Source organism: Stegodyphus dumicola, chromosome 6 (assembly GCF_044657685.1).
Source record: "Stegodyphus dumicola isolate Sdum_Otavi_A_Nest chromosome 6, ASM4465768v1".
Taxonomy (NCBI): Eukaryota; Metazoa; Arthropoda; class Arachnida; order Araneae; family Eresidae; genus Stegodyphus; species Stegodyphus dumicola.
This window is the reverse complement of record NC_140773.1, coordinates 18,086,582-18,109,382: the sequence shown is the minus strand read 5'-3', so window position 1 is coordinate 18,109,382 and position 22,801 is coordinate 18,086,582. Positions and strand designations below refer to the sequence as shown.

General features: G+C 34.0%; 1 protein-coding gene across 2 annotated transcripts in view; it reads right to left on the bottom strand.

Moving 5' to 3' along the window:
- The window catches only part of LOC118189879 (organic cation transporter protein-like), a 199,943-nt gene that overhangs the window by 70,124 nt on the left and 107,018 nt on the right, over positions 1-22,801 (bottom strand). For both annotated transcript variants that reach the window (XM_085818152.1, XM_085818153.1), the window contains one exon: positions 20,209-20,729. In XM_085818152.1, the coding sequence (XP_085674278.1) occupies positions 20,209-20,574 (366 nt within the window). In that variant the 5' untranslated portion in view covers positions 20,575-20,729. The remainder of the gene's footprint in view (positions 1-20,208; positions 20,730-22,801) is intronic.

Below are 22,801 nucleotides of genomic sequence, written 5' to 3'. Positions count from 1 at the left end.
ATATTTTAATGTAAAGGAAAAAATAGGAAAAGTATGAGAACATACAAAATATGCGGAGGAATATTAATTTCCATTTTCATCGAATATGTCATTTATTATCATTTAAACTGAGTTGATTTCGAATAGTTTATAAACCTTGACTGATTTCTGTAATTAAATTGATTGATAAGTTTAAAATAAACTATCGTTACCCAGAAGAATAATCATCTAGTAAACTTATGAAGCTAAACAAGTAAATTAATTAAAATATTTTGCCACAAAAACATGTTATTAAAATAAAAATAAAACGTTAGAAAGCCCTAATTATGATGGTTAGAAATAATAAGTACCTACGTATAGTAAATTAAGTATAAAGAATGTGAATTTAGTGCGAAGGAAGACCAGTCACTCTGAAGATGAATTTTAATTGATTACCTCTTTCAAGAGCAAAACGCCCGAGATAGCCTTTCATTCAAAAGACAACAACCGCCCGAAACGGCCTAAATTGCGATGTTCGTATCTTCCCTCTCCCTAAGTTACGCAGTAGCAGGTGCAATTTCTTCAAATGCATTGTATCAGTTTATTGCAGACAGCTTGTCCTAAAAGGATTTATTTGTGGTTCTCATTTTTATATGTTAGGACGTGGAAAGGATGTCATTTGAAATCCATAGACCTATTTCGTGCATTAATGGATAGAAGGGGAGGAAATTGCTGTGAATCTCGAAAGGCATTTTGGGCGTTTCGGTATTTTAAGGCTTCGTTTTTCTAACGATTAGTGCAAATTTACGTATAACATGTCTAAATTTGTTAAAACTTATTTTCAAATAAAAAGCAGTGCTAGAAAATCATTAGTTATTTTTCTATAAATATTCAGATTTCAAATTTAAAAAAAAATTCTTGTAAAAATATCGTTACTTTTATTTAAGCATCATGAAATGATAAGCAATATTTAACTTCTTAAATATTTCATATTAAAATAAATAAATGAAAAAAAAGGAAAAGCGCGTGGGGTGTATCTTACCCCAACCCTACATAAAAGTGGAATATTCCTAACTTGTGAAACTGAAATTCTGTGCTGCTTTCAGTAGCTGAGTTTCTAGTTGTGGTTGACTTTCAGAACCGCTTTTTCTTTGCCTGTTTCAGAAAAAGATTTATCGGTATTTTGTTGGAACTGGGGTATGACACAACCCGCGCGCCTGTCCGTGTAAGTGTTTTTCTGACTGAATTCAGAAATTTATTTCTAGAGTGTAAGAGTAAATATTTCTACTCGCAAGGGATTTTAAAGTACTTGACATTAAATTCTAAAAAATTTCTAACTGCATTATGGTAAAAAGAATGAGTCCCTATGAACTGGAGATGCAACGCATGTGAGATTTATTAGAAATATTTGAAAGCGATGAAGATTGCATTTCGAAAACTGAAGATGAAACTAAGAATATTTTCTACAATGTTTTGGTTTCGAAAAAGATAAAACATCAATTCCTGATGTTCCTAAAAAAGGAAAAACTATTCTTATGCTTTCAACATTATATAACGATCATATTATAGATGATACTATTGGAGAAAATAAAACGTCAGGAATTATATGTTTTAATAATATGACTAAAGGAGTAGTGGATATGGGGGATGAAATGTCAGCCAATTATTCAATTGCCAGAATAAAAAGGAGGTGGCCAATGGTAATTTTCTTTCCTGCACTGAATGTTGCTGTAATAAATGCTTGAATTATATTACATTCAACTGCTAATCCACCAACCAGAAACAGAAGTCTGTTTCTGAAGGACTTAGCATTACAATTAATGAGAAAAAGTATTGAACAAAGATCAGAGATTAATACTACCAAGAAATTGACGTATTGCATGCAAAACAAAAGCAGAAGTTTCGACGAAGAATTAAAACGAATACATGAAATTCGAAACAACTAAGTATGAAAGATGTGAAAAATTTTTTGCCCTCGCGCCAAGGACAGAAGAACGTCAATGCAATGTTTAAAATGTGAAAACATTCTGTGCCAAGAACACAGGAATGTATTTCGTTCAAAGTGTGAAAAAATAAAATAAGCATGGTATATTAGAGATGCAATGAAACTTAGAGGCATGATGTTTATTTTTTATTATTTTCATTTATCTTAATTTTAACTCTAACATTATTTCGGAAATTAATTTTTTGAAACACAATTATTATTCACGTATTTATAACACTCGAGAAAAAAAAAGTTTTAAAACTAAATAATACTATTTTTATCATATTTTAAATATTGGGGTATGTGATACCCCACGCGCCCACTCTAGTAACTTTTCTTGGTGCGACTTCCGGCGAGTTAAATGCGAATAAAATATTCCTTATTTTGAATCACCGAATTTTATTCTTAAAATTCACCCTGTTTAACAATAATTAATGTAGGTAATGTGTATGGAGTTAAAACGTAAAAGTTTTGAGATTTTTTTCTAATGCAAATATTTCAATGATAATAATGTTTGTTCTAAAACGTTAAAGCGGATGTTTGTTTTCTAACCTACGGCCTTCAGGATTACTGTATAAAGAAGCATAAAAAGCATTCATTACGTAACATACAACCAAGAAATGGAAGTTCGTATACCTTTATCACAATAAACAACAATAATAAATCACAAAATCGTGGGTCAGTAAAATACGAGACGGAAAAGGCCATGATGAGGAAGCTTGTTTTTAAAGTGCACCCAACTCTCCTCGCACGTTTCTTTTATTTCGTTTTTTAATGCGATTTACTTTCACGTGATTCTCTCCACGCGACTTTTCGAAATAACTTCAGTAATCTTTCTCGCATAGATGTGTATTAAGAGAATCTTCACAATAAAGATAATGATAATAAACTTTTCTAAATCCTCTGATAATTCGGCACTTATCCACATCATTATAAATACGTGTAAAAGTTACAGAAATCATGACAATACTAAGGAATATTTTTTTATAAGCCGAGGAATAAAATGTAAAAAAAAAAAAAAAAAAAAAAAAAAAAACTATATTATATCTTTTAGAGTTGGAAACGGTCCAACTGAAAAAAAGTCTAGGTTATTCAAAGTACGAACCGTGGTATAATATGAAAATTATGAAACTCATTATGTTTCTTTGATAGCAAAATTATTCGATACCTTTGAAGTAAAAAAAAAAAGAAAAATATTCACTTTCGTTTTACAAGAAAAGTAAAGAAAAAGCATATGTAATTTATGAATGTAAAATGATGCCAGTATAATGCTGTATAATAGTTTCAAACCGAAGCAAGCAGAAATAGGAAAAATGGCAGAGTTTATGATTATCGTACCAAAATATTCTCGCAAAGAGAAGCAGTTAAATTAGCCATGTAATATTTTTTTTTCCAATAGCAGATTGTGAACAATTACAAATGTAACCCAGTCCATTAATCTATACAAGGCTGGATGTGGTGGTCTCTTTATTATGGAGGCAGCTAGTAGGTAAGCCACCATTGCCTCCTATAAAGGGGATGGACAGATACAACCATGCCTTCTCTGGGATTCGAACCCAGGCCCTTCGGCATCGCAGTCAGCTTTCCTGACCACGATACCGACTGGGCGACCCATGTAATAAAATAAGCCGGAGGATTTTCCACTGGAGTTAACATTTGTATAAAACTCTAACAAAAGTTTTTTGTAAGGTTTACGTTAGGTGTTTTATGCCTTATTTTATGTTAATTTCGTTTCTGTACCTTCTGTGTCTTCTCTCAGCCGGCACCAGAATGCAAATCAGTTTGAGTTTAAATAGCAAGCGAATGTATAATTTACTGAAAAAGCTGTGGCAACCCAGTAGTAAAGGTGTTTACCCTGTGACTCCCATTTGTAGCTTATCTGCACTTTTGATTAACATTTGTAGATAAGCAGTTTGATAGTGCACGTTAGATGAATTCGAATAATCCAGCCGTTGAAAGTTAACTTTTGTACAGTAGATATTTAAATATTTTAATTATCAAGATTATTAGTAGTACAATTACTTAATTAATTTAATAATAATACTTGTTAAATTTAATTGTACTACAAAACGTAATTTTTAGTAAATCTTTTAAGTAAATTTTACTTCTTGTCTGTACTTTTGCGTTTAGACTTTGTGGTGAGTGGCGGAAGGTAGCGCTTCTGACTTCATATAATGTTTAGTACATTGTGAAGTTGCGTAATACTTACTGCATTTTTTTAACTCAAAACATATTTATTAGAATTACGAGAGGCTCTTTATATATATGTCATATTGTGGCAGTCAGAGACAGGAATGATGAAGCTTGGCATCAGTAAGAAAGGTATCCAATGACGACAGAGAAGAAGTTAGCTGTTTTGATTCCACATCTTTATTCAATTCAAATGGCAGATCATTATTCTTTTAGATTAAATTCTTCAAAATTACACATCCAATAACGATTTTAACCAAATAAAATTACTTTAAATTTACTGCTTCTCACTATTCGAACAAAGATAGACAGATGGAAAAAGCGGCAGCAAAAGGTCTTATACACTGACTACCAACAAGTATTTGGACACCTGTGATATAAAAGAAAATCTAACTTTATTCAAAATCAATAGTTGGTAGAGCCTCCACGAGAGGTAATTACAGCGTGGACCCCCCAGGGCATACTTTCCACAAGTCTTTGTATGACAGCTAGTGGTATTTTCTTCCACTCGGCTTGGAGAAGACATAGAAGTTTCTTCCCCGATTTTGCCCGGGTAGTGCACCCCAGAACTCGGCGATGCAACTCTTCCCAGAGGTTCTCGATAGGGTTGAGGTCTGGACTCTGGGTAGGCCAGTCCATTCGATGAACTCCATAGGCACCATACCAAGCCTTGGTTAACGTCGAAACATGACAACTGGCATTGTCGTCCTGAAAGTAACAGGGATCCAACCCGTAAAACTGCCACAACGTAGGAAGCACATTGTTATCCAAAATAGTGCAGTAGGCATCGGAGTAGAGCTTACAATGAATGGGGACCAAGTGTCCCAGCCCATACCAGGAGAAACACCCCCAGACCATAATTCCACCTCCGCCGAACTTGACTGTTGGCACAATGCATTCTGACAGGAGACCTTCTCCAGGTAGACGCCAGACCCAGACCCTGCCATCCGAACGGTAAAGGGTGAACCTTGATTCGTCACACCAAAGAACCCGTTTCCACTGAACTACGGTCCAATTTCGATGTGCTTTGCACTACATTAACCAAGCAGCGCGGCTGGACTTTGTGATCAAAGGCTTGTGGGCAGCAGCACGACCATGAAAACCAAGCAGATATGTTTCCTTACGGATGGTATTCATTGAAACAATACTCCCGGATGCCTGTTGAAACACCTCGCGGATGAGGGCCATTGGTTGGGTGCGGTTCTTCCGAATTTCTCTGGACAGCACTCGTCGGTCTCTATCTCCCAGTTTTGTTGGTCTGCCGACTCGGGGCACATTCCGACAATCACCGCTCACCTTCCACTTCTTAATTACATAGGCCACTGTCGATTTTGGGTACTTCAGATCGCTAGATATGTCCCTTAAGGATCGGCCACATTTGTGATACCCGATAATTATACCTTTCTCGAAATCAGAGAGCTTCGAACTTCGAGGTATCTTGCATGCGACTAAAGCCGATGCTGTTTCCTACACGATATATACCGGCGGAGTCCGTGACGTACCTTAGGACCGCAGATATCGTCATTTGCATAGGTGTCCAAATACTTATTGGTAGTCAGTGTAGTAGCAGAAGGAGAAAGCAGCTTGACAAAAAATGGCGCGAACTCTGCATTTATAGTAGCGGTTATATAACATGCCAGAATGTTCTCGAAAGTACTGGTCTAGGGGGAAGGTCCTGAAATTGCGGAAAGTTAATTAGAGGTTGCCTGTTCGCATAGAGCACAGCCATCGTATTTTTTATATTTTAAACACACACACACATATATATATATAATTCATGGTTAGCATAGAACAATTCTTGTTGTGAAATATCGTCCTCCTGACGTGAGGAACCTGCTAACGAGGGTGTCTCTAGTCCAGAATTCAAGAGCATTCTTGAGTATTGTTCGGTTGGAAGAAATCTGCAGACTGAATTAGCCCCGCCTGATTTGTTATACAGAACGATATAACGAATCGATTGATATCGATTCTGATATATAGAACGATATCAGAGGAAAACCAAGATCACTGGTTCATCAGGCCTCCTGAAATCGAAAGGCTTTGACGACAGACAGTGCAGAACGCTAAAATCTCTTGACACTGATCGCGAAGTTTTGTCGTTTGTACTGTCAGGACAGGACAAGAACAAGTAGAGGGAGCACCATATCATCACTATGAGCAAAACTGGTATTGCCCCGGTGTACTACCTTTCCGTATTTATTGAGAATTAAACAAGGTGACATGCAATCATACAGATGTTATACATTTGGATATTCCGAGCTGCATATTGTTACATTTGGTGATGGTAATGTTCATAGGTAGGTGAGATACAATAAAGTTCGTAATAATAAATAGATACAATATCATGGTATGTAGGTAAGGCACAGATATGCATGAAGACTGAAGGCACATTAGAAGTGCGCGTTTGGTGGAGATAACAATGGCACTCTGAAATTATTGTAGAATGAGAGAATTGAAGATTAAGAGTGGCACATATTGAGTCCTTATCTGTGGAGGTAGTTGATGATGTTCTTTATCTGACTGAATGATTTTCGTTGCTTGATTAGAAATCGCCTGAATTCTAGACCTGGGTTGCCTGGATGACGGATGTGGTGAACAGACGTCATTAGACAGTTGAAGATGTAGTGCTCTAAGTCCCCGTTGGTTCCACAAATACATCTGTCAGAGGAGGCTTTGTGTCTGTTGTAGAAGTAGAGTAGAAATGAGCTTGTATTCCTGGCTTGTAAACTGCCAGGAGCTTGTAAACGTGAACGAATTATTGAGCTGGAGATGTCAGACCACGTCGTCTGGCAGACCGTAAAAGCTTGAAAACAGTGACTTGCGGGGACCGCACACACGATTTTTTCATCTCAGTGTGGTGCGCCGCAAGTGTGGCGAAATTTCGTCCAAGCGGATTCAGAAAGCAAGCCGAGGACACCACCACTTTTGCTATTCCTAAATCCAAAATTTAATGAAACATCTAACCACAATCCAGAGGAGCTAGAAAAATTAGTTCAGATAAAATTAGCTGTTTATACGAAAATTAGCTGAATAATTAGATACTTAATTTAACAAGGGTTAAATTAAACAGCTAATTATTTTTCAAATTACAAATTGACTGCATATATCACTCACTTGACTAGCTAGTTTTGTGATAGCAAGTTGCTTTGAATTAATTAAATTTCTTATTATAAGCTAGCATTTAAAGAAATTAATAGAATATATAGTATACGTTCATAAAATAATAAAAAATTACCACCGTATGAAATGATAACTTTATATAAAAGAGTGCCAAATAATTTATGGTATTCAATATGCTATTCCATTGAGCATGATATCTGGAAAGTATAAAAACAAAGACTCCCTTTTTTTTAGAACTGCATGTTTATTCCTGCTGGCGATATCGTTGTCGAAGAATGTGCTAATAATATTTCTTGCACAAAACGCCAAACGATATCGTCATCAAGCTCAGCACAAAATACTTGCTGGTAACCCCCTTTATGCTCGACTGATATGCAAATAATACTTCAGTTGCCGCTTTGCATTTTGTTCATGACTCCACAGGCAGTAAATCTGTCAACTACGTGCTCCTTATCAGCAATCAAGATGGGCAAAAGGGCTGATGAAAAATAACCTTTCCAGAATACGAAATGAAAAAGAAGTATTCTTTCATTCATATTATAGTTATCAGATAAGTCGCGAGTCGTACATATGTTATCTATTCAAGCAATATAAGTTAGACAAATTTCACTAGAAATCTGATAGGGATGAATTCACGGAAGGTGGGCAATTATAGTCAATGTAAACAATTATATCCTCTTCAATAATTCAGCTGATAAATCTGCGAGGCACTGATTATTGGTTAGCGCTCTGAAACTCCCAGAAAGGAGATTTTCGAAACTTTTTTTAAATTTTTCTTTACTGTATCTGTTAACCCTTTGGCTCTGCTAAGTAGGTATAAGTACACATTGGCGCCTATCTGGCGAAAAATAAGTGCAGCTAAAGCTGTCTCCGGAATTCAGCCTATTAACAAATAATCATAAATGACATGAACCTATAGAAACCATCTGATATGTTATTGTACATATCAAAATAAAATTACTTGGAAATTGAAAAAAATTGGTTTACATTATATCCAATACTCATATAAGAAAAATATTTACGACTTAGCATTCGGATACCCAAAACGATTTCTGGATGTGAAAGGACTGCCAGATATCCGGGATTTGTCTAGACAGTCTGGGATGTATAACTGCATCCGGCCTTACCCCAAACAGTCTGGGTTTTATAACTGCGTCTGGAATTTAAAAAAATGACACTGATTGTAAGTCCAGTTAATCAATTTCTCTGCTACAGGCCTTTAGTACAAAGGGTTCTTTCAGCTATAACATTTTATCTTCAGGCAGAAGTCGAGCGGTAAAATCGCTGAAACCTGGTACTTCGATCCGAGGTTCGAATCCCGCAAACGGGCTTGGCTGCATGAGCGTTTTCGTGGTTTTCTTCGTGTGTAACATGTATATGAGTCAGTTTCTCTTAGAAATTTCTCCACGAAGGCACTGCTTCCCTTAGACAGATAGTCCTTGGTTGCTTTGCCATAACCTAATAAACCAAACCAAATCAGGCAGAAGTCGATTACAGGTTTCAGTATTAAAAGAATATTTAGTGTTGAAAGTTAAGTCCAAATATTTATGACGTGCTTTATAAGAACACATACAATCCAACAAACTTTTTCTAAGCAAAATATTAGCCAATGAAGATTATGCATGAGTGTAATAGCAAGAATCTTAACCTCCACGTCATTTTCAAAACAGAAATGCTGCTGAAAATCAACCTTCAACTGTCATACAGACTTGTATATCGTACATTTAATAAGCTTCTTGATAACTGAAATTAATTTTTCGGAGAAAATCCTGGATAGAGTTAACCGTAGAAAATTTTCGGGGGACAAAAAAACAATTACATCAATAAATTTTACTTAATTTTTCAGTTTGAAATTTACATGCATAGATTATAGAATCCACAACTTCTTCACTAAATATACATATGTATTGGGCGTATGCATTACATGCATAAATACAAAACGGATATTTTACTGTATGGTAATGGGGTCATATGTGCCATGCTTTCAACGTACCAGCAAACGTATATGTTCCAGGATTCTGGTTTTTTAAATATCGTAACCTATCGATGCGAAAGAGGTTTAATTTTTAAATGAAGGCCACTTGAAAGATTTTAGTAATTTTTTTTTCCAAAAGCAATATCTACGACCTAAAATAATAGAAAGTCCCAGTCTTAATTTTAATGATTGGTAAAATTTATCCCTATGCAACTAAATTGGATAAAAATAAAATTCATGAAAAATAAAAGAGCAAGAATAAACTAATTTCAGTAGTGTGAGATATTTGGCAAGAACAGCGAAAATAAAAATATGGGGTAAAGGTTGAAGCAATTATAGTAAATATACAAGGTGATCTTTTTTAAAGTGACAGTGTTTGGAGCGCCCAGTAGCACGGTCTAATAGCCGAAATGGCACCAAACTTGGTATTTAGACTAATCAAGACATGGGTCATCAAGACATACAATCGTACAGTTAAATTATTAATGTTTATTTACTACATTAAGTTCCCCGGTGAGGAATTAGACCACATTCAATGTGAGCACCGTTCTCAGAAATAACACCGTCCATTCTGTGCACAACTTTCTCCACGGCCATATGTAACATATCACGAGGAATATTCCGCACTGTCTTTGTTATGCTGTCCTTTAGAATAGGCAAATTTGATACTCCACCAACGTAAACTTGAGATTTCAAATAAGCCCAGAGCCAAAAATCGCATGGCGTGGGGTCAGGGAAACGAGGCGGTCATGCAACTGGAAAACTGCGACTTTATCATCAGTGAAGGTTTGGCGCAACAGCTGCTTTACCTTATTACTAATGTGTGGTGGAGCACCATCCTGCATAAAGATTGTCTGTTGGAGACGGTTTCTTTACTGAAGTTGTGGAATAACAAACGTTTGCAGCATTTCCTGGTACCTTTCTGCATTTATGGTGCACGTTTGGGGTTCTGTCGGAGCGATGGTCTCAAAAAAGAATGGCCCAATTACGTATTCGACTGTGAAACCACACCACACAGTGACTTTTGGGAAATTTAATGGGATTTCGTGCACGGTGTGAGGCCGCTCAGAAGCCCGAATTCGGCTATTTTGTGTGTTTACGGACCCATTGAGATAAAAATGGCACTCATCTCTCCACAGAATGTGCCATGGGAAAGCATCATCAATTTCTACCCTGGCAAGTTCCAAAGCAAATTAAGGTAATGTCATGTAGGTATTTAGAAAATATATGTATGTAACAGTGTTGGATTGCATGTCAGCAAATATGTATTAACAGAAGCATGTAAATAACTACTAATGTATATCTGCCCTTGTTTAGCCATGTAGAATGCTATTCTTGAAGATTCAAAATCACTGGACCCGGGCACTTTGGACGGGTATCTACCCGGTGGCATTTGGTTCGCGGAACTGCCAACCGGATGGTCCAGGCGTTGGGTTTGGGCGCCTTGTGCAAGCCTCCCTTATGGCCTCTCTGGCTTTACTCTGTATAAGGGCGGACGTGGCCCTATATGCTAATTAACTTAATAGTAAAAGGGTGGTGGCCACGTCCTCCGTCACTATCACTATCACTACCCTGGCAAGTAATGATAGAGCGAATGTCACTCGCTTATCATAATCACTTGGTTTCAGTTCGTGCAAGCGGCTGATTTTGTAGGGGTAAAATCCAATAACGCGCCGCAAAACTCTCCATACCGTGGAATAATTCATGTCCAATTGTCGAGCTACATCCTAGGCGCTCCTAGTACCAGCAATGGTTCCCTGCAATCCTTCGACAATTGCAGTTGCCACATCATTTATTACATTTTCTGATACTGGTTTACGTCCTCTTCCAGCGCGAATGGTCAGTGACCCCGTTTCTTCGAACTTCTTAATCATTTTCTTAAGACCATTCAGCGATAAAGGCCCCTTTCGTAATTTTTTCCTGGTTCGAAATTCCCGAAGAGCTGCGGATGCATTACATTGATTCATGTAATACAGAGGTAACGTTCCGGTAACGTGAGAGGCATGTCCACTGGAGCTCGTTTGCTTCAGCTGAGATTATTTGTCGGTGCTGTCTACTACTTGCTTTTATAGCCCCTATTACTGGCGCTGTCATCGCACAACATTTGCATTTTTCTCTGATACCGGTGTTTTATGCTAATTCTCGTTATTGTAAGCTACAGCAGAGCCACAAAATGCCCTAGCGGCGATTTTTGGAACTAAATTTTTTTTTCACTGAATCCTTTTCCCCATGTCTTGATTAGTATAAATACCAAGTTTGGTGCCATTTCGGCTATTAGATCGCGCTACAGGGCGCTCCAAACACTGTCACTTTAAAAAAGATCACCCTGTATTTTTACGCTTTTAACTTTATTTTAAAATACTTTCTCACGGTTAATAACTAATTAATATTACTATTTTCAATGAGAAATTATAATCGTTAATCCATATTTGAAAACGTTTCATCATCCATAATAATGACAAGCATTTATTCTGCAGTTCTCATTACATAAAAGATAAGGATTTTGTAGCTGAGTTGAAAAATGCAAATGGAGCGAGATGTATTTTAACTGTATAATATCTTGGTCTTTTATTTGTGCATAATGAAATTTATGAATCATTTATAATTATTAGTAACGAATCCTATTATAGCATAGCCTCAAATATAAAATTGTTGGTTCGCAATATCCAAGGGTGTCTTGTATCCGATTGAGTAAGAAATATAAATTATATCCCAATATAGCGTAAACATTGTGCAACGCATAGTAAAAAACTGGTTAACGCTCTCCCACCTAGCAAGAGGAGCTAATAATAATTCTGATCTGAAAAGCCATATCCTATTAATATTTGATTACAATAAATATTGCAAGATCTATCATACGTTTTGAAGCAGGCAACTTAGAAAATCAAGTATGCTTTCACTTGGAAATGGTAACACGGAGCCTCTATTTATCTATCTCTGGCTACAAGAACAGGTACAGGGGAATGTGATACTTCTTTACAGAGCCGTGCCAAGATATTTTTTTTACCTGAGGCAAAAAGGCAAATGCGCGCCCCTATATATATATATATATATATATATATATATATAAATTAAAAGAAAATTCCTAGTTCGTACGCTAAAAAGTTGCTTAGATACTGTGGTTCCGTGAAAATATTAACATAAGTAAAATAAGGTGCAATGAAATATGTAATAAAGATAAAATAAACAATACAAACACTTGAATATTTACGAATAAAATTCAATCCTAGTTGTAAGCAATATGCTAATCAAAGTGAGGCATATTTTAAACATTAGAATTAAAGGGCGACAAATGATTTAAGCAAAAATATAAAAACAAAGAAGCGGTAAATGGTAGACTAGCCTAATTCGAATCTCATTATGGCTCTTCAAGGGAAATTATTTTTAATGATTTTCGAATCAAGCTAACTCCATATCGCGTTTCGCCGAAACAGACAACTGAAACTATATACCAAAAACTTTTATAAAAAATTTCGTAAAATTTCTTTTTTTCAATTAATTTATTAATTTATTAATTAATTTCAATTAATTCGAAAATCATTAAAAATAATTTTCCCTGAAGAGCCATAATGAGATTCGAATTAGGCTAACCTACCATTTACCGCTTCTTTGTTTTTATATTTTTGCTTAAATCATTTGTCGCACTTTAATTCTAATGTTTAAAATATTCCTTACTTTGATTAGCATATTGCTTACAATTGGTATTGAATTTTATTTGTAAATATTTAAGTGTTTGTATTGTTTATTTTATCTTTATTACACATTTCATTGCACTTTATTTTACTTATGTTAATATTTTCACGGAACCACAGTATCTAAGCAACTTTTTAGCGTACGAACTAGGAATTTTCTTTTAACTCTTTTCTAAATTTTGCAGCTCGATGCGCAAAGTTTTTGACCACATAGGTCTTTTATCGTATGTTCTTTTTACTTTAATTAGTTTATATATATATATATATATATCAAAATATCTATATTTGTAATAAACAAAACTAAATGTATTAAATCAGAATGTCATAATTCTTATAGCATAATTATACCACAATTCTTAAAGTATTTTTAATTGTAGCTTTATAAATTCAGAAAAATAATATAGTCAATTATTTATAACTTTCAAATGAAAATGTTAAAAATTCTTTTTTAATAAATAACAAATGACATTGAAATGCACATTGCATTAATTTCCAGGTTTTTCTCGCAATTCTTGCTATTCTTTTATTAACTTAAGTTTGCCGAAGCTTATTTCCCCTAATAATAACTGACAAATTTGAAAACATAATTAAGGTAATTTTCGAATTCGTATACCCAGTTTGGCGCCCCTTCTAGTGATTCACCTGAGGCAAGTGGCACACTTGTCCCGGCTCTGCTTCTTTACTTTACTATATATAGTTACTAAATATTATTTTTTATATTCAGATTATATTCATCATACGATATCATTATTATATTCATCATATGATAAAAGCACAAACAACTGTTTAGCACAAATGCCATAATTCAAATTCTTTCCTCAAAATAAATATCTGTCTTTAAAATGTTCATTTATACATGTAAATAACCTTGAAAATATTAGTTGACTAAAAATTAACAAAAGAAAATTCTCTAAAATCGCATAAAAGAGATTGCAAGAAATTTTTTTCAAAATTTTACTTCAGAAATTGAAGTAAATATTCTTAGTATAGGTCTCGTTCGTGCGGACAAAATTTTATTAATGTTACTTTTAACGCATTACTGTTTTAACGTCCAAAGGAGTCCGCTTTCTATGTGTTTCCATTTTCGTCGTCAACATCAGACAAATTTCAATGCCATCATTTTTTAATTTATGTCATAATATTAAGATGTTCGCATACAAAATCTCTGTCACAACATGTTTGAAAAATGGCACATTTTAAAATTATTGAAATGCTGTTTTCTCTCGTTGATGTTTTCGGTTCTCTTCTTGATTCTCTTTCGCAGACCAGCGTGCAGAAAATTGTTCAGAATGGTGGATTCTGAAATAAATCGCCAGAACTTTTGTGACATTAGCATGGCATCAAGAACGGGATCATTACATCATTGTAACGTCTTGAGATCTGTGCGTGCAACGCAGTTATCAATCAAAACTAGACATTATCACTTGGGGAAATGAAAGCTTTTCATCTCTTTATGGTAGTTTTTCTTTAAGTTGTTCCCATTTCTTCTTATCTTTAACGAAATAGGTAAATTTTTACAATGCTTAAACAACCTAATTTTTGCGACATGAAGAAACACTTGAAATCTATGACTTTCCCAGTTCCTTTTGCAATGGCCAAAAACAAAAACTTTTAAATAGCACTTTTAACGACTGCTCAACTGTGCCACTTGCTGCTTTAAATTTTAGCTCCAACAGTTTTATGGCCACTTTGTAAAATGAGTCAAATTCATCAACACCTACGATGTCCTTTTACCTACATTGTTAAGAGACATAATCCGATGATATTTGAAACTTTGTTTTTGGCACATCTTGCGCATTTGATGAGGAAATACATACTTTCTGTTTCTGCTGTTGTTCCTGAAATGTTATTCCGCTGATTTAAACTTTCCATTGAGTTACCTAGGCACAAAATGGCTATCTTTCTAAATTGTTTGACAAATGGATTGGTCTTATATACCACCTGATTGCCGTTTTTGTGAATTCTAAACCTTCAGCAATGCTTTTTCAACATATTTTTGCTCGGCCTTTCTAAAACGTTTTTTATGAGCTGAAACTATCAAATCTCCATTTTCACACATAATTATAGATGAAAACAAACTGTATTTTTAGTATATATCGGTCTTGTTACATACATTTTATACTTTTCTACTGTAGTATTTACATAACTTTTTTCTACAATTTCATATTTTTCTACTGTTTTTATATTCAATGCTGAACGCTGTTCACCAGCGATTGAGTTGGTGGACAGCGTTCCGCCAGCCGCTGAACACTAGCAGTTTGCCTTGAAATTCGTGTCCCGGCTAACGGACTGGCTGCATGGGCATTTTCGTGGTTTTCCATATGTGTAACGCAGATGCGAACCAAGTTCCTTTAAAAAGTCCTTCGCGGGACATCCCTCCCTTTTCGTGTAGTGCCTAGAGGTGAAGACGTAATTTATATTAAAACAAGTTTTTTTGAATGCTTTATGTTTGTAATTGTCAGTCCGGAGAAATTTTGGCACAATAAACTTTCATGAATAGAAATTGAAAAAAGTTAAGTAAACCTTAAAAGTTAAATAAACCTAAAAGTTAAATAACTTGAATAAACTTCTTCAGTTACCTGTTGGCATTTGATAGTTGGGAAGGAAAAGCTTTCAATCATTGTCCTATCCTGCCTAGTATCCAAAGCGATTATATTATTACTTCCCAAGATATGCTTAATGTGTATTCCTTTTCCTAAGAATTGGGGTCTCCTACTGTCTCGCGTGTACTTCGTTTAGAATAGAAAGTAAGAGGGAAACGAAGACTAAGGAGTATGTGTATCGACGTAAATGTATTTATATCAGTCCTAATCGCTTTAATATGAATAATTGTAAGGTTGGTAATTTTTCAGTCAGAACTTAAAGATATTTCAGAGCTTTTGCGAACAAAGTTTTTAATTATATTATTAATACGTTATTTTTATGTTAAATCTATTCTGCAGTTCTATTTTTTCCATCAGCTTTGTCAGAAAGGGTTTTAAAATTAAAAGTGATGCAGCATATATTAGAGAAACAGAGTTTGGCAACGCGACCATCAACACTTTTTGTTCCCTATCTCCACCAAGCCGTAATCTACAGTAGTTTCGATGAGTATGTTGTGGCTTTTGGTAATACATGTGCTTGGATTTCGCAGGACGCTGGAGGGGGGGGGTGCCCAGGGTGCAATGATCGGCACCCGCCTCTCGTATAATGCCTAGCGGTTGAGTCTCATTTATTTAGTTAGGTTCAGAGATACCTCAATTACCATTGGTTCAACGGAGGTACTGGCCTAACTTCATATCATGCCATGTGATTCTTGCAGACCAACATATACCGTAACCCTTTAGAGATTATTTTCAGAGTATATCTTTTATTTCCATAAACAGCAGGGTATATCTTTTATTTCCATAAACAACAGAGTATATCTTTTATTTCTATAAACAACAGAGTATATCTTTTATTTCTATATACAACGATTACCATTTATCCATTTACAACAATATAGATTTAAAATTGTATTCGTAGTGTTTTGAAAATCACAAGGGAATAAACGAATAAATAAATTTGAATTTAATTTATACATAACAATGTCGCTGTCTTAGTTTGTTTTTAATGCAATTTTAAATTCCTCAACATTAAACGCAATTTTAAGTTAGTCGTAGACGTCGTCTGTTCCTTCGATTAATTGGAACTTCTTTTATCACTTTGTTGTTCTTCATTTTTCACTTTATTTAACTCTTTCAGGACGCATTAAAACAAAAACAAAAAAAAAAAAAAAAAAAAAAAAAAAAAACACTGTGGAAATTTTTTTAATTTCGATGTAAAATATATGAATTATATTTGGAATAATTTGAAAACTGAGCAGCAAACACTTTGATAAAATCACAAATTTAATTTAGCATTAAAATTATTACAGATACTGAACTTCACTATTATTAAAAATCAAATACCTAATGGCAGAAAATAACTAATTACTGCATTAATAATCTTAAAATATCTGTCAGATTTATAATTAAACTTATTATTAAATGCGCAGTAAAAGCAAAAAGAATATTAGCGAAAGCAAAACATTTCGCAAGTGGTCGAAGTAAAAATGAATGTTTATACCTCTTAGCAAGCAAACATGAAGAAACGAACCGATGTAAAGTAGCAAATGCGTGTACAATATGTAATCCGTACAGCTCATAATTAATTATTGCACATGAATTCAAGTTCATAAACCATAACGAACGATATTACGGATTCATGTACGAGTTCATAAACCTTAATGAAGAATTTTACGGAGCACAAACGGTTTCAGAGTCTTCATCGGAAAGGATTTTACGGCGTTAATGCATTTGTTCAAAACCGGAAATAAATAAAGCGTTTTTACGAACTGATACATAGCTTGCACAGAAGAATGATTCGAAACTTATGTACAAATTATTGTAGTTATGGAAGGATTTTTTGCAAGTCGCATTCAATTTCCCAGGTATTAGAGAAAAGCTTTACTTAATAAATTCTAGATTTATAGCCCATAGTGAAAGACTATGGGCTTGAAGAAGACTTATAGAAAAAGATTATATCATTAGTGAAGGATTAATAAACATACGTGGATTCATAGTTCAAAGTGAAATATGTTTTAAAATTCAAATGCAAATTTAGAGTTCTTAAATCCTTAAATTGGAAAATTTGTATTAGTAATAATGGTTTATATTTCAGCATAAAATGATTTACAGAATTCCGAATCGTCACGATTTTTATATATTTTACATTATGCATATAAATATGAATACGTATGTCTTACAATAAAAGAAATGTTTAATTATTTTGGGAAGCGGTTACAATTGCCTATTTTGTGCTACAAAGATACTTGTTTTCGATTCTTTTCAGTAATAAATTCATAAACTAAATTATCAAATTAATTTGGAATGAAGTGTCAGCTAAACCTGAAATCATAGCACCGTTTAAGGTATTAAAAATATACTTATTAATACTTTTTTTTTACTTTTACGCTGCTAAGGAGGACTACTGACCGGGAACAAGCCCTTGCAGTATGATGTCCGCCCTGCAGACATTTATTAAGTCTAAATTAAAAAAAAAAAAAAGATTACAGAGTCACATCTAGATAGGGAATACAAAGGACTACCTTGAATACATATGACATTCCTGATAGCATAGATAAAAAAATACTTTGTACAAAGCTGCATTGATACAAAACTGGTAAAGGTAAAACAAAAACAGTAAAATTTAAGACTAACAATGGAATTTCAAGCCTGCAGTTATACATCACACTGACTTACTATTATACACTTACTATAATTCCGCACATTACTAATGAAAAAAACATATTATGCAATATATTACTATAATACTGAACAACACACTAACATAGTAAAACTGATACTACAAATAAAACACACCATATACACTGCTCGTATCAGAAAAGTACACACTGACATAGTAAAGCTGATACTACAAATAAAACACGACATATACACTGCTCGTATCAGAAAAAGTAGACAATTCCGTACATGATGCTGTACTGTAACGCTAAAACTAATCAAAAGAACACTAGACAATAACCTTTGGAAACAGTCACAGTGAAATTAGGAGTATAGTATATTGTAGCAGAGTTAGAATACGAGTCATTTCAAAACATTAAATCCAGCAAAACATTCCAATACATATTTACGATTTAAGTTCTACAACCAAGAAAGTCTGGTTCAATACTACTATTATACATCACACTTACTTATCGTTATACGACCCTAAACTATTACACTCCACATTAATAGAAAAAAAAATATACAAGATACTTAATGGAATACTGTACATACACTGAAATAAAATGGCGAACACTACAAAATAACAATCAATATACAATGTGCTTATCAGAAAGTTGGTTCTGTGGCCACGAATATTTGTTAGAAGCTGTTGCATTTTGCACAATACTAGAAACTGTTACAAAACATTTGCACACAATATTTCATGGTACTAGCCGAGAGCTCTATATATGTATTTGCTATTATACCGCAAACTTAATCTGAAAACATAACACAACGCACTTACCAACTAACAGGTAGTAAGTGCACTAAAACAATATGTAAATTGAATACACTAAGACAATATGTAAATTGAAATACACATAATACAATACTGTTAATACAATACTTATTAATACTGTTAAATTTAAGTTTAGCTAAAATATTTATTCAAAAAGCAGTTTTATAAAGGACGTTCGTATCGATAATGTATTACCTGGCTCAGTTTTTAAATTTTTCTTATTAATTGATTTAGCCTTTGATTTCATGTTAATTAAAACTTAAAGTGAAAACTTGATGTTACCGAAATAAAATAACTATGAATATACTAAAGATGTAATGTATTTCTTATGCTGTGACCTTTCAGCTGATTGTGACTAATATTCTGGCTCAAGACTAAACCATTCTTACGTTTAGGCTTTCGTAACAGAAATACTGAATCACAGCATAATAATGACTGTTAGTTCTGACTAACGGGTGAGGGTAAAAATGTGAAATGAATGAATAAATAAAGAAAGCAAACTGCTAAACTCTTTCTCATTCACAAAAAATCAAAATTTTACTTAGTAAGGTCTAACATTAAAGTATCTTCTAAAGAATTCTAGCCGGTAACTAAAGAAAACCAGCAGACATAATACAACCATTTAATGTTCTGTTAATACTTTACGAACAAGAATGGTAGTCTGTTTTTTTTTTCTATTCACGAAGGTTGAGTTAACTATATGATATGTTAGAAGCAACATTGAAAAATTTGAAATTTATTATAATAAATATATTACGAATGAATCATATTATATGAAAACAACAAACATACTATGCAGCAAGTGCACAGTTCAATAGTTATATTCAGTTTTTCTGTACTCAACCAAATTGACCCGTAAATCAAAAGTATATATTATTATTAATGTAATTTCATTCGTCGTTAAATAACATTCACCTATAATGACATCATCAAATCTTCTGAAAAATCATAAATTAGTAACATCGTTAGTACCATTCCAAAACTAAGAATCTGCTTCTTTTCTTCATTTAAAGTAGGTATTCCAGTGTAATAAAGATTTTACAAATTCTTTATAAAATTTACAAAATAATTTTATTTCTTTAGAGGCAAATTTATTTCTCTTTTTCGAGAAACTTTGAAAATAGTCTAGAAAAAGCGTTTTGACGAAAAGAGTTAAAAATGCAGATTCATATTTTTGGCACTGTACCAACCATAGCTGCTTTAGTTTAAGAATGGCTTCCGACACTAGAAGCACACATTTTAAGTAACATTAAAAAAACTCTTACCTGAGTGACAGCTGTAGATTCAAAATCGGTTTTATCATACTGCCAGCCTCGATTGCAGGGCCTTGTTGTGGTATCATTGGGCACTTTGTAGATACCAGCAGATAGGTATTCTGTGTAATTAATATCATACATATAACAAGATGGACTGTCTGGCGGACTTATTAAAGATCTTTGGTCAGAGATGCTTAAATTAGATGCGGCTACTTCTGGTACATAACACCAGTGGTCAGGAGCAGACACCATGAACAAAATATTCATGGAAAACCATGGAAGCAAGGATGCTGCGGGCACAAGGAAGATCAAAAACAAGTTTCTTTGGTATTTTCCATAGTCACCAACTTCTAAAAGTATATCTTCGAATTCCATATCGTATGGTTGGTCAAAACTTCAGCAATATCACACTTTAAATTTTATGATTGCGATCTTCGGTTTAAATAAAAAGTAGGTCTTCACCTCGTTGGAAGATCAAGTCTTCACCTCCCGTACAGGAAAGCCATTTTTCGTAACATGCGAGCTCGTCTCTGAAATTAATAAAACGAAAAATATTAATTTGAAATAATTAAAATATTCGTTGCAAGTATAATCACAGTTGAAGCAAATATCAGTTTTCTTTTCGAAAAAATATTGAGTTAATCTTCTTTTTAAGGTTTGGAAATTCTATTCTTTCCGCAGTGTCCGCAGCAATTGTCCCGACCGAGCTATCTGAATAAAAAACCGCGTTTGCGCTTTTAACGCATGGTCAAGCATCACGGAGTGAAATTTTTCTCTCCTCCCGTTGGGTTGCGCGACCTTGTAAACATTCACTCTTCACTCGTCTCGTCAAAAGATGACTTTCAAACGCGTTCTGAAATTTGCTCCCAATTTTATAAAGAAAGATTGCAAAAGCAAATCGTGTGAAGCAGATGAAGTAAATGATGTATCAGTAACACAATATGGGGTATTATGTTTTCTTTCATAACAATAAAAGTGGTTGGGGGAGGGAAAAGATATATGAAAACTGGTTGAAACTGGATAACCAAAACAGTATCAGATTTGATGAGAGGAATGCTAAATTTCTTTCTCTCAAATCTGTGTTTTATAATCTGTGAAATAAAAATATACTTCCTTTCATTTGTTGCTTCATTCATAACTTTTATCTCTTTACTACACAATTTCGATAAAAGAATGTGTCCATACCGTTTCCGTTTTTATCTATTCAACTTTTCAACACATAATAATCTGGGCAGAACTGAATGGAGATTTCATAAGGGTTTTTCCATATTTGAGTAGTTTAATAAAAACACTTTTTAATAATAGCCTAAATCTTTACCCATTACAATAAATTTAACTTTCTTTATAAGCTATTTCTCTCACTTTCCTAGCGTGCCTTCGTGGTGTAGTGGTTCTGCACACTGGGCCGGTATTCCAGAGGCCCGTAGTTCGATTCCTGGCTAAGCCGTTACTAATTTTTCATCTCTCTGGCCTCAAAAAAAAAACTCCTAATGTCTCTACAGTGGCGCCCGAGCTAAAAAGGTGTTAGATGAGGTTTCTGCACACCCAGGACTTGGCGATTGGATCCCCTAAATACCTCAGTCGCCCTTTAAAAGGGGGGTATATAAGGTATTTCTCCCACCTTTCTAGCGTGCCTTCGTGGTGTAGTGGTTCTGCACGCTGGGCCGGTATTCCAAAGGTCTGTGGTTCGATTCCCGGCGAAGACGTTGCTAATTTTTTAATCTCTCTTGCTTCTAAAAAATCTTAATGTCTCTACATCTTAAATGAAAAATAATTGCTTTAATCAAAACTTAAAACATTTTTCTCATAGAATTTTACTTAATAATTATTTATTATTAGTATTAGTGTTCAGTGATTTGAGTAACAATCAATTCATATTTCTTCGTTAAATGAGGATCGCAAACCGCAAATTGCTTTAAAAATATTACAAGATGTATTACCGGAAAGTTAACTTATAATAATCTGAGAAGTACACAGTTCGAATCACAGATAATTTTGTCTCAGAGAAATGAGAGATCATGAGACATGTCATGTGACATTTTCCGGAAAATTCCGATCGTGATTTTAGTTAATAAGCACTTAGAAACAATTTCGCTGCTAAAGTGCAGAATCGCCCACTTATTTGTTTGGCACTTTTTACAAGAGTAAGAAGAATTTGATTTTTGTCAATTTTTAAATGCCAAGATATGCAGCTTTCTTGCTTTCTAAACAAGGCTTAGGAAATAACATTCGTATATTCGTAAAAGAACGAATGATAACTAACAAGAAAGAAAAGAAATCGCTACATTTGCAGTTTAAGACTTGACAAGATAAACGAAACTGTCATATAAACATTAAACTATTTCTTATTGCCCATGGACTATTCTTGAATTATTAAAGTTTCTGAATATTTTACTGAAATAAAGGGAAGTGGGCCACATATGGATTAATGATGTAAATGAATAAATTCCCTTTTTCCCCTTTCATTATTTTTATAATGTTTTATTTTCTGCCTTCTTTGGAATGAACCCTTTAAAGATTATGTTATGACCCTTATGCATTTACCAAAAAACATGTATTTTTTACTCTGAAGAATTAAAGGCGCTTACACATTTTTAGAACA